This window comes from Theropithecus gelada, chromosome 16 (assembly GCF_003255815.1).
Source record: "Theropithecus gelada isolate Dixy chromosome 16, Tgel_1.0, whole genome shotgun sequence".
NCBI classification, from domain to species: Eukaryota; Metazoa; Chordata; class Mammalia; order Primates; family Cercopithecidae; genus Theropithecus; species Theropithecus gelada.
The window spans coordinates 51,673,590-51,689,898 of record NC_037684.1 but is presented as its reverse complement, the minus strand read 5'-3'; the positions used below and the strand labels follow the sequence as shown (position 1 = coordinate 51,689,898).

General features: G+C 56.7%; 1 protein-coding gene and 1 long non-coding RNA gene across 3 annotated transcripts in view; one reads left to right on the top strand and one right to left on the bottom strand.

Moving 5' to 3' along the window:
* LOC112610223 overlaps window positions 1-1,705 on the bottom strand; it is a 5,246-nt gene extending 3,541 nt beyond the window's left edge. Inside the window, exons 1-2 of the long non-coding RNA XR_003116293.1 lie at window positions 1,379-1,705; window positions 371-426 (exon numbers count right to left, since the gene is read on the bottom strand). This is a non-coding gene — a long non-coding RNA (uncharacterized LOC112610223). The remainder of the gene's footprint in view (window positions 1-370; window positions 427-1,378) is intronic.
* A 372-nt stretch (window positions 1,706-2,077) lies between these two features.
* Window positions 2,078-5,375, top strand: SOCS3 (suppressor of cytokine signaling 3). Of its 2 annotated transcripts, none has more exons than XM_025363596.1 (2): window positions 2,078-2,401; window positions 2,964-5,375. In XM_025363596.1, exon 2 carries the CDS (start codon window positions 3,052-3,054, stop codon window positions 3,727-3,729), a length of 678 nt encoding a protein of 225 aa, XP_025219381.1. In that variant the 5' UTR covers window positions 2,078-2,401; window positions 2,964-3,051; the 3' UTR covers window positions 3,730-5,375. The 2 variants fall into 2 exon arrangements, with proteins under 2 accessions (XP_025219381.1, XP_025219382.1); XM_025363597.1 differs by having other exon boundaries at window positions 2,083-2,336; window positions 2,998-5,375.
* The last annotated feature ends 10,934 nt before the right edge of the window (window positions 5,376-16,309 follow it).

Below are 16,309 nucleotides of genomic sequence, written 5' to 3'. Positions count from 1 at the left end.
AGCTGGGACTACAGGCGCCCGCCACCTCGCCCGGCTAGTTTTTTGTATTTTTTAGTAGAGACGGGGTTTCACCGGGTTAGCCAGGATGGTCTCGATCTCCTGACCTTGTGATCCGCCCGTCTCGGCCTCCCAAAGTGCTGGGATTACAGGCTTGAGCCACCGCGCCCGGCCTTTTTTTTTTTTTTAATAGGGTCTCACTCTGTTGCCCAGACTAAAGTGCAGTGGCACAATCATGGCTCACTGCAGCCTCGACCTCCCTGACTAAAACAATCCTTCCATCTCAGCCTCCCAAGTAGCTGGGACTACAGGCACAGGCCACCACTCCTGGCTTATTTTTTTTTCTATTTTTTGCAGAGATGGGGGTGCTCACTTTGCTGCCCAGGCTGGTCTTGGATGCCTATGTTCAAGTGATCCTCTGGCCTCAGCCTGCCAAAGGGAAGGAAAAGGTTCTGGCTCCAATTTTACAGATGGCAAAACAGAATCCCAGATAAACTGTGTGTCTTGTCCAAATATCATTGAGTCCCCAGCACATGCTGGAGAGAGGTGATGGCATAGACTGAGGATACCGTGGCAAAGGCAGTGCGCACCTATCAATTCCAGGACCCGCGAAAGGACCAGCTCTAGGTTCTGGAATCCCAAGCTCCCAGTCCCTGGCGGCAGTCTCTTCCTTCCCTTTCAGCACCATCACTATCCTGGTATCTGGGAAGAGCACAGGGCCCCAGGCCCACAGCCTCTGCGTCCCGAGAGGTGAGGAACTAAATGCCACTGAGGTGGCTCTCGGGTGTCTCCAGCACCACACAGCCCATTTGGGGACAAGATGACAAAACTTGCCATCCTTCATAAGGCTGGCCCCAGGTCTCCAAGCCCAAACTACCTCCTCTCCTCCCCTCTACCCCCTCCCCGCCAGTCCTCCCCCCACCCCAAGAGAGGCAGGGAGGCACATCCCAGGGGGTGGGGGCACATCCGGGGGTGCGGGCCATCTGGCAGTAGGCTGAACCCCTGAAAACTGCTTTCCGGAAATTCTGTCCTGCTAGAATTTTATTCCTAGGTCTGACCCCAGCCTGGGATGTGAATTCCCCCTTCTCGGCCACCTTTCCAGCTCCGGAGACAGCCATTCCCGCAGACCCCTGGCGCGCCTATTCCGGGGCCTGGGGCGCGCAGCACCAAACTGCACTCCCGTAGGAGACCCCAGGGCGCCCTCTGGCGGACGCGGGCCGTAGGTTGGGGCCATCGTTCCCCCTCGAGCTCTCCAGCCCCGCCGAGAGCACCTGGCCCAACCCACACCGGACCAAGTCGGTTTGCAGACCCCAGTGCATAAAAGCGTTTTTATATGGGAGGGGAGAGGGGCTCCACACTCGCGTCAGGGTTGGCAAAGAACCTGGCAGTGGGCCAAGGCTGGGTAGCTGCCACGCAGGGGCGTCCCCTGCAACCCTGGGTCTCCCCTCTGGGACCTGCTCGCAGGTGACTGTCGCACGTCTCCAACCTCCGGCTCCCGGGTCTGACCCCAGCCCCGTGGCCTGGCTGTGGGGTAACCCCACTTCCCTTTTGACTGGCCTGGGCCGCCTGGACCCGCAATCGGGCACTCGGGGAGGCCCGGGTGGCGGCGAGGGGGTGTCCCCGCGGGGTCCAAGAAAAGGGGAAGGGGAACCGGGAGGCTCTCCTGGTCGGCCTCCTAGAACTGCCCGCGCTCCCGAAGCGGCGCCCCCGCCTCTGCCAGAAATTGGCCTTCTTAGAAGGGAAGGGGGTGGGGGGAAAGTGTGAATGAGAAGTTGGGGGCGGAGCGCGGCGGGGAGGGGCCGCTGCCAGGAACGCGCCGCCGGGGCTGGCGCCGCGCCCACCGGCCGCCTCGGCCGCCTCTCGTCGCGCTTTGTCTCCGCGCGCGTCCCTCCCGGTCCCTGCCCCTGCTCGCGGCCCGCCCTCGGCGCCCGCGGCCCCTCCCTCACCCTCCGCGCTCAGCCTTTCTCTGCTGCGAGTAGTGACTAAACATTACAAGAAGGCCGGCCGCGCAGTTCCAGGAATCGGGGGGCGGGGCGCGGCGGCCGCCTATATACCCGCGAGCGCGGCCTCCGCGGCGGCTCCGACTTGGACTCCCTGCGCCGCTGCCGCCGCTCCGGCTCCGTACGCAGCCAGCCGCCCGCCGCCTGCCCGGCCCAGCTCCCGCTGCGGCCCCTTGCCGCGGCCCCTTGCCTGGTCCCCTCCCGGTTGGTCCGGGGGTGCGCAGGGGGCAGGGCGGGCGCCCAGGGGAAGCTCGAGGGACGCGCGCGCGAAGGCTCCTTTGTGGACTTCACGGTCGCCAACATCTGGGCGCAGCGCGGGCCACCGCTGGCCGCCTCGCCGCCGCCTCGCCTTGGGGACCCGAGGGGGCTCAGCCCCAAGGACGGAGACTTCGATTCGGGACCAGGTAGGAAGGAGGAGCGCGGCGTGGGGAGGGGTCTCGCTCAGTCCCGGGAGCTTTTCCCGGTTTCCCCTCCCCTTCCCGGGTCATTCCCGGCAGGGAGGGGACGGGGTAGGGGCAGAGCGGATGAAAGCCGGAGATTCCAGGTTCCCGGAATACTCGGGCTGGGGACTTCGGGCTTCTCCTGTCCCCTCCCTATCCCCGTGCCTCGGGTTTCTCCCTCCGTCCACACCGCCTGGGGCCACTGGACTGAGCGGCGCCCAGACGGTCCCGGGGGCCCTTCTGCTCCCCACCCGGCCACACTCTTGGAGACCCAACTTACGCGCGCGAGTTTCCCACGCTGCACCCTTGCAGTGCGCGCTGGGGAAGGGGCTGACTGGGGCCACCCTGCCGGCAGGGGCGGGAGCCGTGCGGGCTCCGTGAGGCGCCTGGATCGGAGCGCGGGCCCAGGCAAGGGCCCCCGGGGCAGTGGGTGCCCCAGTCGTTCGGCGGAGGCAGGGGAGCCGGGGCGGGCCGGGCGCACTAGAGGGTTCCGGGCACTCACGCGCTCGCGCCTTCCTCTCCGCAGCCCCCCGGGATGCAGTAGCGGCCGCTGTGCGGAGGCCGCGAAGCAGCTGCAGCCGCCGCCGCGCAGATCCACGCTGGCTCCGTGCGCCATGGTCACCCACAGCAAGTTTCCCGCCGCCGGGATGAGCCGCCCCCTGGACACCAGCCTGCGCCTCAAGACCTTCAGCTCCAAGAGCGAGTACCAGCTGGTGGTGAACGCAGTGCGCAAGCTGCAGGAGAGCGGCTTCTACTGGAGCGCAGTGACCGGCGGCGAGGCGAACCTGCTGCTCAGCGCCGAGCCCGCTGGCACCTTTCTGATTCGCGACAGCTCGGACCAGCGCCACTTTTTCACGCTCAGCGTCAAGACCCAGTCTGGGACCAAGAACCTGCGCATCCAGTGTGAGGGGGGCAGCTTCTCTCTGCAGAGCGATCCCCGGAGCACGCAGCCTGTGCCCCGCTTCGACTGCGTGCTCAAGCTGGTGCACCACTACATGCCGCCCCCTGGAGCCCCCTCTTTCCCCTCGCCACCTACTGAACCCTCCTCCGAGGTGCCCGAGCAGCCGTCTGCCCAGCCACTCCCTGGAAGTCCCCCCAGAAGAGCCTATTACATCTACTCCGGGGGCGAGAAGATCCCCCTGGTGTTGAGCCGGCCCCTCTCCTCCAACGTGGCCACTCTTCAGCATCTCTGTCGGAAGACCGTCAACGGCCACCTGGACTCCTATGAGAAAGTCACCCAGCTGCCGGGGCCCATTCGGGAGTTCCTGGACCAGTACGATGCCCCGCTTTAAGGGGCAAAGGGCGCAAAGGGCATGGGTCGGGAGAGGGGCCTGCGTCCCCTCTCCTCCATGGCACATGGCACAAGCACAAGAAGCCAGCCAGGAGAGAGTCCTGTAGCGCTGGGGGGAAAGAGGGCGGACAGGCCCCTCCCTCTGCGCCCCCCCCCCCCCCCCGCAGAATGTGGCAGGCGGACCTGGAATATGTTGGAGGGGAGGGGGAGTACCACCTGAGTCTCCAGCTTCTCCGGAGGAGCCAGCTGGCCTGGTGGGACGATAGTAACCACGAGTGGATTCTCCTCCAATTCCTCAACTTCCCCTCTGCCTCCAAACGGGACACTTGGGGAATGCTGAACTAATGAGAACTGCCAGGGAATCTTCAAATTTTCCAACGGAACTTGTTTGCTCTTTGATTTGGTTTAAACCTGAGCTGGTTGTGGAGCCTGGGAAAGGTGGAAGAGAGAGAGGTCCTGAGGGCCCCGGGGCTGTGGGCTGGCTAAGGAAATGGTCACACCCCCCTGCCAACCCCAGGTGAGGATCCTGGTGGCATGCTCCTCTCCCTGGCTCCGGGGAGAAGGGCTTGGGGCGACCTGAAGGGAACCATCCTGGTGCCCCACATCCTCTCCTCTGGGACAGCCACCGAAAACACAGGTTCCAAAGTCTACCTGGTGCCTGAGAGCCCAGGGCCCTTCCTCCGTTTTAAGGAGGAAGCAACATTTGGAGGGGATGGATGGGCTGGTCAGCTAGTCTTCTTTTCCTACTCATACTAAACCTTCTTGTACCTGGGTGGATGGAGTGGGAGGATGGAGGAGATGGGACATCTTTCACCCCAGGCTCCTGGTAGAGACGACAGGGGTTTCTGCTCTGTGCCTCCTGACCATGTCTGGCTAAGAGATTCGCCTTAAATGCTCCCTGTCCCATGGAGAGGGACCCAGCATAGGAAAGCCACATACTCAGCCTGGATGTGTGGAGAGGCTGAGGGACTCGCGGGAGGGCACCCAGCCAGCCCACAGCCAGGGAAGTGGGGAGGGGGCAGAAACCCATGCCTCCCAGCTGAGCACTGGGAATGTTAGCCCAGTAAGTATTGGCCAGTCAGGCGCCTCGTGGTCAGAGCAGAGCCACCAGGTCCCACTGCCCCCAGCCCTGCACAGCCCTCCCTCCTGCCTAGGTGGGGGAGGCTGGAGGTCATTGGAGAGGCTGGACTGCTGCCACCCCGGGTGCTCCCGCTCTGCCATAGCACTGATCAGTGACAACTTACAGGAATGTAGCAGCGATGGAATTACCTGGAACAGGTTTTTTGTTGTTGTTTTTGTTTTGTTTTTTTGTTGGGGGGGGCAACTAAACAAACACAAAGTATTCCGTGTCAGGTATTGGGCTGGACAGGGCAGTTGTGTGTTGGGGTGGTTTTTTCCCCTTTTTTTTGTTCGTTTCTTGTTTTTTAATAATGTTTACAATCTGCCTCAATCACTCTGTCTTTTATAAAGATTCCACCTCCAGTCCTCTCTCCTCCCCCCTACTCAGGCCCTTGAGGCTATTAGGAGATGCTTGAAGAACTCAACAAAATCCCAATCCAAGTCAAACTTTGCACATATTTATATTTATATTCAGAAAAGAAACATTTCAGTAATTTATAATAAAGAGCACTATTTTTTAATGAAAAACATGACTTGAGCCTTTTCTCCACCCCCGCCCCCCTGTGCTTGCTTTCTCTTTCACCCACACCCACACTCTGCATCGGAGAAGAGGAAGAGAGCTGCAGAGGGTGGTGGCTCTGCCCCCTCGCTGGAATCGAATACGTCTCAACCTTTCTCAACCTTACGTCAGCACGCCTGCCCCGTGTGTCACTGACAAGCTAAGGCAGCCACCTAGACTGTTACCGAGAGGGGTAATTCCTGCAAGTCTGATTCAGATCTGACCAGAATATGCAAAGCAAGTTCGAAGGAAGCGCTTCAAAGGGCTTGCAGGGAGCAAGCTGAGCTGTGGTCAAAGCTTTTAGAGGCTCCAGGCTATTAGAGGCGCTCTGGTTCCTTGGCAGGGAGTCGTTCCGAGAAAGCCCAGACATGGGGTCCTGGTGGTGACCTATGACCTCAGTCAAGCCAGGTTCACTGGAAGTGGGAGGAGGGGTGGTCCTGAAGCAAATCTTGCATGCAGGTGGAGCCCCACCACCCCCCACAGGACCCCAGGCATTCAGGGGCTTCCTGGCCACTGCTCCCCATGCCTGCTTCCCTTCCTCATTCCTAGGGTCCCCAACCTGAGCAGCAGACAGGATCACCCTCCTCCCCAAAAGCACCCATCTAGTAATCTCTGTATTTTTTTGAAACAGGGTTTACTATGTTGCCCAGGCTGGTCTCCAACTCTTGGGCTCAAGGGATCCTCCCCTCAGCCCATCTATTTTTAGTCACTGTCATTTAAACGCCAAGGGGCACTTAGAGGTTACCTGGATTAAGCATCCCACCTGCTCCCACAAGGCAGGCGTTCTCATCCCCATGTTCTCCGACACGGCCATGTGCCCCCTGTGAGCCAGGACTTGGACTGGTCACTTCTGGTGCCTAGATTGGTGCTCAGTAAATATTTGTCAACTAAGTAGGGGCAGCAACTCAGGTTCAGGGAGGTTAAGCAACCTGGCCAAGGGCACACCACTTGGGAATACGGGGAAAACAGGATTGGAACCCAGGAGCATTTGATTTCCAAAGCCCATGCCTCTCTGCCTGTCTGCCTTTCTACACACTCAGCAGATACCTGCCCTCAGGGTGAGTTCCTCCTTAAAAACCAAGAAGTTAGTACCCTTCCCCCCCACTCTGGGGTTTCAGCACTAGGGTTCTTCTAATAGCAAAAAACATCTCTCCGGTAATCCAGCACTTTGGGAGGTCAAGGTGGGCTAACGGCTGGAGCCCAGAAGTTCAAGACCGGCCTGGGCAACATAGCGAGACCCTGTCTCAATTTAAAAAAACAAAACCAAAAACAAAACCACCTTCTCTGAGGTATTCTCCTTTCATGCTTCCTTCTCCTCCAGTCCCCACAACCTGACAGCTGGGAAATGAGTGTTAACCCCAAGTCGTGGGCCCTCATCTGTCTCAGATGACACAAATACCAGAACCTCTTCCTGGCCCCCTTGCACCCGATATACTGCTCCGGGAATCGGCGTCCAAAAGGCAATAGAGAGTAAATAAACAAAGTCATTTTCATTCCTATTTCCTGGGACTTTTGGAGAAAATGACCTGAAGTGACGAGAAGTGGGGGCCAGGCCGGGCATGAGGCGGCTGAGGGGACAGAGCATGTGGGAGCCACACCAGAGGCATCATGAAGGAACTCCAGGCTGGGAATGCAGACCCAGGTAGGGCCACCTTCCCAAAGCACAAGTGTAGGGGGGGGGCCCAGTGGGGTGTGGTTCCCCTGTGCCTTCCAGAAGGATGATGGGTCTTCCTCAGCCTGGGGTCTGCTGGGCAGCCACCACCACCTTCAGCTGCACAGACTTCCCCTTCCACTGGAATAACAGCCATGAGGGAACCGTAAAGCCGGGGTCCCTGTACCTTTTTTTTTTTTGAGTCAGGGTCTCTCTCTGTCACCCAGGTTGGAGTGCAGTGATGCGATCATAGCTCATTGCGGCTTTGAACTCCTGGGTTTGGGTAATCCTCCCACATCAGCCTCCTGAGTAGCTGGGACTACAGGCACACGCCACCACGGCCAGTTATTTTTTATTTTTAATTTGTTTTGTATATTTTGTAGAGACAGGGTCTTGCCATGTTGCCCAGGCTGGTCTCGAACTCCTAAACTCAAGCAATCTGCCAGCCTCAGCCTCCCAAAGTGCTGGGATTATAGGCACGAGCCACTGTGCCCAGCCACTGGGTCCCTGTCCTTGACCCAGAAGGCAGCTGTTTAGCAAGGGTGTCCAGTGTTCATAGAATGCTAGCAAAAGAATTTGATCTTCTCTGGCCAGGGAGGAAGTAGTTCTCCCTTCCCACCCCAGGGAGGTTGAACCTTGGTTTTGTGGAGTTGCAGAGGCAAGAAGACCCATTTCCCTCCTCCAGACCACTGCCCATCCCAACCTTCCTCTGTCTGTCCACTTCTTCTTCTTCTTCTTTTTTTTTGTCACCCAGGCTGGAGAGCAGTGGCAGGATCACAACTCACTTCAGCCTCAACTGCCAGAGGACAAGCGACCCTCCCACCTCAGCCTCTTGAGTAGGTGGGACTACAGGCACACAGCACCACACTTGGCTAATGTTTGTACTATTTGTAGAGATGGGATCCTGCTATGTTGCCCAGGCTGCTGTCTAACTCCTGAGCTCAAGCCATCTGCCCACCTCGTCCTCTTAAAGTGCTGGGATTTCATGCGTGAGTCACCGCGCCTGGTGCGTCTTTCCATTTCAGATAAGACTGGACCAACCCTTTGGGTTTGCAGACAAGGAAACTGAGACCCAGAGAAGGGAAGCAACATGCTCAAACCCACACAACAAGCTGGTGGCGAGGCCAGGAGAGAATCTCTCCCCCAGCTGACTCTGCTCAGCACGCGCTCCCTTCTCTCCTCATCCCATACCCTGTAACAGAAGTCTTTCTGTACTTCTCAATCCTCAGAAGGGAAGACACCCTCCTCTAAGGGACTTAGTGGGGGGTCCTCCGGCCTGGCTGCGGGAGGAGGGGTGTTCTGGCTCCCAGATGTGCTGACAAGTGTCCTGCAGGCAGTGGACGGCTTCCTCCCGGCTTGAGCAGGCACTCGTGCCACGGCCTGGTTAAAAACAAGGCTGAGGGTCCCCGGCCAACAGAAAGGGGAGAAATCCCCGCTCCCAGCCCTATTACCTTGCTTCTAGAGCTGTAAGACTCCACCCCAAGAGGCCCTATCCTCTCTCCGGTGGTGCTGAGGCTAGAGCCAAGAATGGGAAATCTAAGGCCTGCTCTGGGGGAGGGAGGGAAGGAGGCCTCAGACAGGGGAGCCAGCGATGGAAAATCAGCCTGCACGATGTGTCCTAGTCTTAGGAATGAGTAAGGATGTTTGGGAGGGGGCACCGCAGGGGTACCGGGCGGGGGTTGGGCGGAGAGGCAGTCGAGAGGGTAAGGGAGTAGGGGACTCCGGTTCCAGGAGCGCGGGGCAGGACAGGGACGATCGAGGCCGAGGGTGACAGGAGCCCCAGTGCGGGGAGCACCTTCTTTCCCCCGCCCCCACTCCCCTCCCGATCTGGCGGCCGCCGGGCTGGCGGGCGGGCGGGCGCGTCGCCTCGAGGCCGCCCTCTGCCAGGAAGAGTCACTTCCCGGACACCGCGGGAGCCCTGGCGGAGCTATGCGAAGAATGTCCGCGCCGAGCACGGGGGGTGGCACCTCTCGGGCCCGCATCTCCGCCGCCGCCGCCGCCGCTGCGCCCTGCGAAGCGTGCGCCCCGGGTACGGCCCCGCCCCGCCACGCCCCCGCCACGCCCCCGCCCGCGGAGCGCGGTCGCCGGGGCAACGGGATTACGGGCGGAGAGCGCTGTTTATTCTCAGCCCAGTGCCAGGAAATTCGGCCGGGAGGCTGCCAGGCGCACCTCCCTGGGGTGGGGGGCGGGAGAGGGAGGAGACAGGGTGGACCAGGCCGCCCTGGGCGCGTGGGGGAAGGGGGGAGTCAGGCGTTCGTCACCGGGGGTCACTGACCCCTCCGAGGGGCGGCTGCTCAGAAAGCCTGGACTCTTTCCCGGCCGTGAGTGGATCAAGTTTTCTTGTCCCAGGGGAGCCGAGATCCCCCTTCAGGTCAGCGGAGCAAACCCACCCCGCACACACGCTCTACTCAGGGAGCCTGTTCTTGGAGCCTCAGCCCCCTCCCTTTCTAGTCACTCACTCATTCACTCATTCATTCATTCAGCAAATCTCTAAGGAACACAGCCCGCGGTTAGGGACTGTTCTAGATCCAGCAAGACAAGGCCCTGCTCGCCTACCCGCCAGAGGTTGAGTGGGAGCAACCAGACGATAAGAAGTAAATATGTAAATCAAATAAATATAGACTGTGCCTCGAAGACGCATCTTCAAATCGCATTCCCATTACAGCATGCATCCACCCTCAGCAGGGAGGCCAGCTTGTCCCAGTTTAGCTCTGAAAGTCTGGCAAACTAGGACAATTGGTCTCTGTACCCTCAGGTCCGAACACGCCCATTTCAGAGATGGAGAAACTGAGGCCCCAAATCCAAGGACAGCTCTTTCATTGTCAGGGAGCTAGAGAAAGAGCTGGTGGCCCTAACTTAGAATCCTGGGTTCTATGGGCTAAACGCTTTTCATTGCCCAGAGCTCCACCTCTCTGCCCCTCAAGGCCTCTGAAAGCACAGAGGACCACCTACTGCCAGTCCCCCAAGGTGTGGATGAAACTGCTGACTCCTGGACTGCGACCCAGCTCTTCTGAATCTGAAGCCTGAAGACAACCTTGGAATCTGAATAATCACCTCCCCAGGTGACTCTGAGACCTCTCGCAGCGGCCTTCAGGGCAGACAAGCCTGGATGCTCCTTTGGTCGTGGGACAGCACATTTCCTCCTTGTTCCTTGACTAAGCCAAAGCTGGGAAATCAGCAGGGAGGGAAGGTTCCGAGCTCGCGGGCCTGTGGGGCGGCAAGCATGGACATGTGCAGCCCTTCCGTCTCCTGAGCTGAAGGACGGCAGGGCCAAGGGAGGAGGAGGAGGACGATGCTCCTTCCCCCCAGCGCTGAGCCCTCCCAGCTGTGCTGTGCTGGGAACAGGCCAGGCATTTGTGAAATCCTCGGGTGAGCCTGACCCACTGTCATGAGGACTTGCCTGTGGAAGCTGGTGCCGGGAGGGGGATGGGGGGCTGTTCCCAGAAGCGGGTAGAACTCTGGACTTCCCACTCCTGAGCTCTCTGATTGCAGCACAGCCTTAAGCAACAGTAGCGGCCTGGAAGGCTGGACTGCAGGCTGGAAGGCTGGGCTGCAGGCTAGAAGGAAGGCTGGGCTGCAGGCTGGAATGCTGGGTTGTAGGCTTCAGGCTTTTTTTCAGAAAAGAAATTCGGGTTCTGAATGCTAAGACTTTGGGCTCTTCCAGTTAACACCATCACTGCCGGTATTCACAGCACTATTCAGGCCCAACCTCAGGAAAAGACTGCAAACCCAGACATAAAAAAGTAAAAAACAACTGGGCGCGGTGGCTCATGCCTGTAATCCCAGCACTTTGGGAGGCCAAGGCAGGCAGATCACTTGACGTCAGGAGATCGAGACCATCCTGGCGAACACGGTGAAACCCTGTCTCTGCTAAAAATCCAAAAAATTAGCCGGGTGTGGTGGCTGGCACCTGTGGTCCCAGCTACTTGGGAGGCTGAGGCAGGAGAATGGCGTGAGCCCGCGAGGCGGAGCTTGCAGTGAGCCGAGATCACGCCACTGCACTCTAGCCTGGGTGATAGAGTGAGACTGCGCCTCAATAAATAAATAAATAAATAAATAAATAAATAAATAAATAACAGAATGTAAGTTCGTTATTTACATTACACAAGAAGATATATTTCCTCTCTTTCACCTCCCCTCCCCCAGATCTCCAATCATAGTATTTTCCTACAGAAAATGTTATTTAACGCCTGTAATGTACAGAATGTTGAAGGTATAGACATAAAAAATTAAATCTGGCTGGGCACAGTGGCTCACGCCTGTAATCCCAGCACTTTGGGAGGCTGAGGTGGGCGGATCATTTGAGGTCAGGAGTTTGAGACCAGCCTGGCCAACATGGCAAAACCCCATCTCTACAAAAAATACAAATATTAGCTGGGAATGGTGGCGGCGCCTGTAATCCCAGCTACTTGGGAGGCTGAGGCAGGAGAATCACTTGAACCCAGAAGGCAGAAGTTGCAGAGAGCCCAGATGGTGCCACTGTACTCCAGCCTGAGTGACAGAGTGACACGCCAAGAAAGAAAGAGAGGAAGGAAGGAAGGAACGAAGGAAGGAAGGAAGAAGGGAGGGAGAGAAGGAAGGAAGGAAGGAGAAAGAGAGAAAGAAAATAAAGTGAAAAATAAAAAGAAAAACTAAATCCATGAGGACCTGGATCTTCCAGGAGGTCTCTGTGCTGCACAACTCCAGGGGGCGCTGTTTATATCATGATATGCTCTTTGTAGATGTTGTCCTATGAGGCTGTGTGAGAGGGGTGGGGCTGCAGTGTTCCTAAACTTTCGGGTACATCAGCAGCACCTGATGCTTGCCTGACCCAGGTGCCCCAGGTGATACCAACATAGGTGGAAACACGGCTCTGGCCACCATGCCTGTTGCTGGACAAAAGTAACAACCAGGAAATATTCCAGGCTTCAAGAGACTCACAGTCTGAAAGGGGAACCAGATGTGAAAACTGAGAAGTATCCTAAAAAGGAATGGTTGTAAAACTAAAGTGGTAGGCCGGGTACAGCTGGGGGTGCCCAGGAGGAAATGACCGCTAGTGGCTTCCCAGAAGAGGTGATGCGTGAGTTAAGGCGAAACAGCAGGTGTTCCTTCCACAGGCTTGGGAGAATGGGGCATTCTCAGAAACAGGGAAATAGCCTGGAAAAGGGAAACTTTGGGGAACTTCAAGAAGCTTGGTATGTCCCCATGGGCACGTCCATGCCAGACTCATCTTCTAAAAATACTGCTTTCATGATGTCATGTACACAGGGAGCCCATCCCCATAGGATCCATACTGGTTCCCCCTGGCATTTTCCACTAAGCCGAGTTTCCAAAAACCTTCAACTGTAGCCCCAATGGGACGTTTACTCTGCCCCCACTCCACCCCACACTAGGAGGCAAACTTCTTCCCATCAGGGTGGTCTTCTCCCCTGCCTACCATACTCATCACTTCCCTGCTCACTTAGGATTGGGAGCCCATGTTGGGGTTAGCCCTCCTTCCCAGTCAGCCCCTCCAATTCTCTCTTCTAGTTCTTCCTCTCTGCTGAGGCTTTCTCCTTTCCTGCCTCCTCCCTGAAGCCTCCCACACCCTGAAGACCTCTCCTCCCTCCGAATGCATGTTATATGTACAGCCTGCATCACTCATTCTGTCCCCTTCCAAACTGGACTGTAAACTCTCAGATGGAAGAAATTCGCTCTTATTCATTCAATGATTATTAATATATATATTTTTTGAGACAGAGTCTCACTCTGTTGCCCAGGCTGGAGTGCAGTGGCATGATCTCGGCTCACTGCAACCTCCGCCTCCCAGGCTCAAGCGATTTACCTGCCTCAGCCTCCCGAGTAGCTGGGACTACCGGCATGTGCCACCATGCCCAGCTAATTTTTGTACTTTTAGTAGAGAGGGGGTTTGACCATGTTGGCCAGGCTGGTCTCGAACTCCTGGCCTCAGGTGATCCACCCACCTCAGCCTCCCAAAGTGCTGGGAACACAGGCCTGAGGCACTGTGCCCTGCCCAGTGATTATTAATTGAATGCCAACTCTGTACCAGGCCCTGTATCTTCTGCTTTTTTATGTTCCTCACAAAATCTAGCAGAATGGGTGATGCTTGCTGGAAACTTATCAAACACTGGCTCTGTGGCTGCACAAAAGACAAAATGTTCTTTAAATAATGGGGTTCCTGTATCATTAAAATATCACTTAATTCATTCACAACTTTTTTTTGTTGTTGTTGTTTTTGAGATGGAGTCTTGCTCTGTCACTAGGCTGGAGTACAGGAGTGCAATGGCGTGATCTCAGCTCACTGCAATCTCCGCCTCCCAGGTTCAAGTGATTCTCCGGCCTCAGCCTCCCAAGCAGCTGGGACTACAGGTGTGTGCCACCACGCCCAGCTAATTTTTTTGGTATTTTTAGTAGAGATGGGGTTTCACCATGTTGGCCAGGTTGGTCTCGATCTCTTGACCTTGTGATCCACCCACCTTGGCCTCCCAAAGTGCTGGGATTACAGGTGTGAGCCACCGCGCCCGGCCTCATTCACAACTTTTACTTCCAGAAGCAAACAGGCGTCTTTTATTTTTAGTCCCATTTGTTTGCATAAATAGCACTTCTGTTTTTTCAAAATGCATTTTAATAGGTGATCTCATTTCGTCCTCCCTCCATGCCTCAGATGTAAGGGAGGTAAAATAAAATATACCACACTTTCCAGATGAGTAAACTAAGCTGTAGAGGGTTAGGCTTGCCTCAGATCACAGATAAGTAGTGAGCGAAGCAGAAATAGACCACCTCTCTGCTGACGTCAAATCCAGTGCCCTTTCCACTGCTACTTGCTTAAGTACTGCCTCTCCTACGTGTGAGAACCCTCTCCACTGCCAGGGCCTCCGCTTAGCAGCTACTGTGAAGGCTCCCTCAGGGATCTAAATGACAGCTAGGTCCACTCTTGGCTCTCATTAGAGTCCGAGTCAGCCTGGGGAACAGTCCTGGGCTGCCATTCCATCCACCTAGATAGACCCTGGGGGATAACAGGGAACACCAGAGTCCTCCCAGCTCCTAGCAGGTGGGGAGCCCCAGGTGTTCAGGGCTAGTGCTCCCAGTGGATATACGATTCCCACGGAAACCCCAGCAAGATCTCTGGCCAGCCCAATGTCCAAGGTTTGGCCTGAAGCCTCAGAGAACGCCAAATCCCTCTAACTCATCCTTTCTGGAAACTTGGTGAAGGTGGGGAGATGACCTCTCTGTTTCCTCTTGTAGAATTCTATGAAAAGGAGGCTGGAGGGAGAGGAGCTGGCACCAGGAGGGAGGCAGGTTGACTTTCAAGAGTGGTCCTCTAGCCATTCACTGCCTTTTTTAGTGTCCCTTGGCCACCTGGGGAAAGTAGGCAAGAGGGCATGGGGCCGGGCACGGTGGCTCAAGCCTGTAATCCCAGCACTTTGGGAGGCCGAGACGGGCGGATCACGAGGTCAGGAGATCGAGACCATCCTGGCTAACACAGTGAAACCCTGTCTCTACTAAAAAATACAAAAAACTAATCGGGCGAGGTGGCGGGCGCCTGTAGTCCCAGCTACTCAGGAGGCTGAGGCAGGAGAATGGCGGGAACCCGGGAGGCGGAGCTTGCAGTGAGCTGAGATTCGGCCACTGCACTCCAGCCTGGGCGACAGAGCGAGACTCCGTCTCAAAAAAAAAAAAAAAAAGAGGGCATATGGAAGGAAGGCTACCCAGAAGACCTTCAGAGACTGCTTGCACTGCCCAAGCTCGGGGAGGGACAGTGGAAGGCTATGGAGCCCTCACTTTGGGGCTTCCCCACCAGACCCCTCAGGCCGTCACAGGGCTGGGGCTTAGCTGAGAACTCAGTAAGGACCCTGACCAGGCTCCAGCCAGAGCCCTGGAGTGGAAGGGGAGGAGCCCAGGAGAGCAGCCCAGACCCTCCCTCGGGCACCCTTCCAGGCCTCTCCAGTCTAAGAGAAGGAGCTGAGAAGGTCAGCAAACTGGCCCAGCTGCAGCAAGAGACCTTGTGCCTATACCAGGATGGAAACAGAGCTGGTCAGACCTGAGTGGGGGAGGAGAGAGGCCTTCACCTAGGGCCCTGGGACCATCAGGCCAGTCTCTGTGGCTGGAAGGAGAGATGCCTAGAGAGGAGTCAATTAAAAGAGGCACCTCTGTAATCCCAGCCCTTTGGGAGGCCAAGGTCGGGGGATCACCTGAGGTCAGGAGTTCAAGACCAGCTTGGCCAACATGGAGAAACCCCGTCTCTACTAAAAATACAAACAAATTAACTGCTGACAGTGCTGCATGCCTATAGTCCCAGCTACTTGGGAGACTGAAGCGGGAGAATCACTTGAATCTGGGTCGCGGAAGTTGCAATGAGCCGAGATCACTCCACTGCACTCCAGCCTGGAGACAGAGCAAGACTCCGTCTAAAATAGATAAGTAAATAAATAAAGAGCCAGAAGCCAGGTAGAGGCTGCAGGACCCTCTGCAGGATGCGGCCAGAGATGATGAGAGCTCCTCCCAGACACACACAGTGTATACACGTTGCCGCATGCACACACCGCTCTGTGCATTCTGAGCCCCATGCGTAAAGATGATGGGTAACACGGTCCTGGGGATGTGCACCGGGCGCATCTTTCGGTGGAGCGATGAGTGATAGTGCATCATTCCGGACCAGGTTCCCATTGTGAGCAAAACAGCCAAGCAGGAGATGACCAACCAGGATTCATGGTTCCAAGCTTTCCTCCAGTAGGACAAAGCTGGCTCAGACCAGGATCAAATGGTGACCTTGGCCCTAGAGGCAGGATTCAAGCAACTGAGTCAGCCTGCCCAGGATGTGGGTGCGACTCTGCTTTCTGCTCTCAGGTGCCCCCCTTGCTGGTCTTGAGGGTTCTATGGGAAATAGAAGAGAACTGCATGAGAATGCTATTGGCCTTGATCTCTCCGTGTCTGTGGAGTAAGAATAAGACAGGTCACCATCCCGAAGCCGTCTCCCTGGCCCCAGCTGTGAAGGAAAGAGCTCTCTCGCCCAGCGGGTTTTATTTATTTCACAACACTTTTATGGCTGTGCTTCCAATGTTCCAAGCACTATTCTAAGCACCTGAAACATACTGACTCATGGAGGTCTCCAGCAACTCCATGAGTTACGTACTATTCTTGTCCCTATTTTCTCAGTGGGGTAAACTGCAAAACAGGGATGTAATGTAACTTGCGCAAGGTCACACAGCTCACCAGGAGTAGAGCTGGGATCCAAACCCAGGCAGCAGGTCTCCAATGACCCTGCCTGTGGCC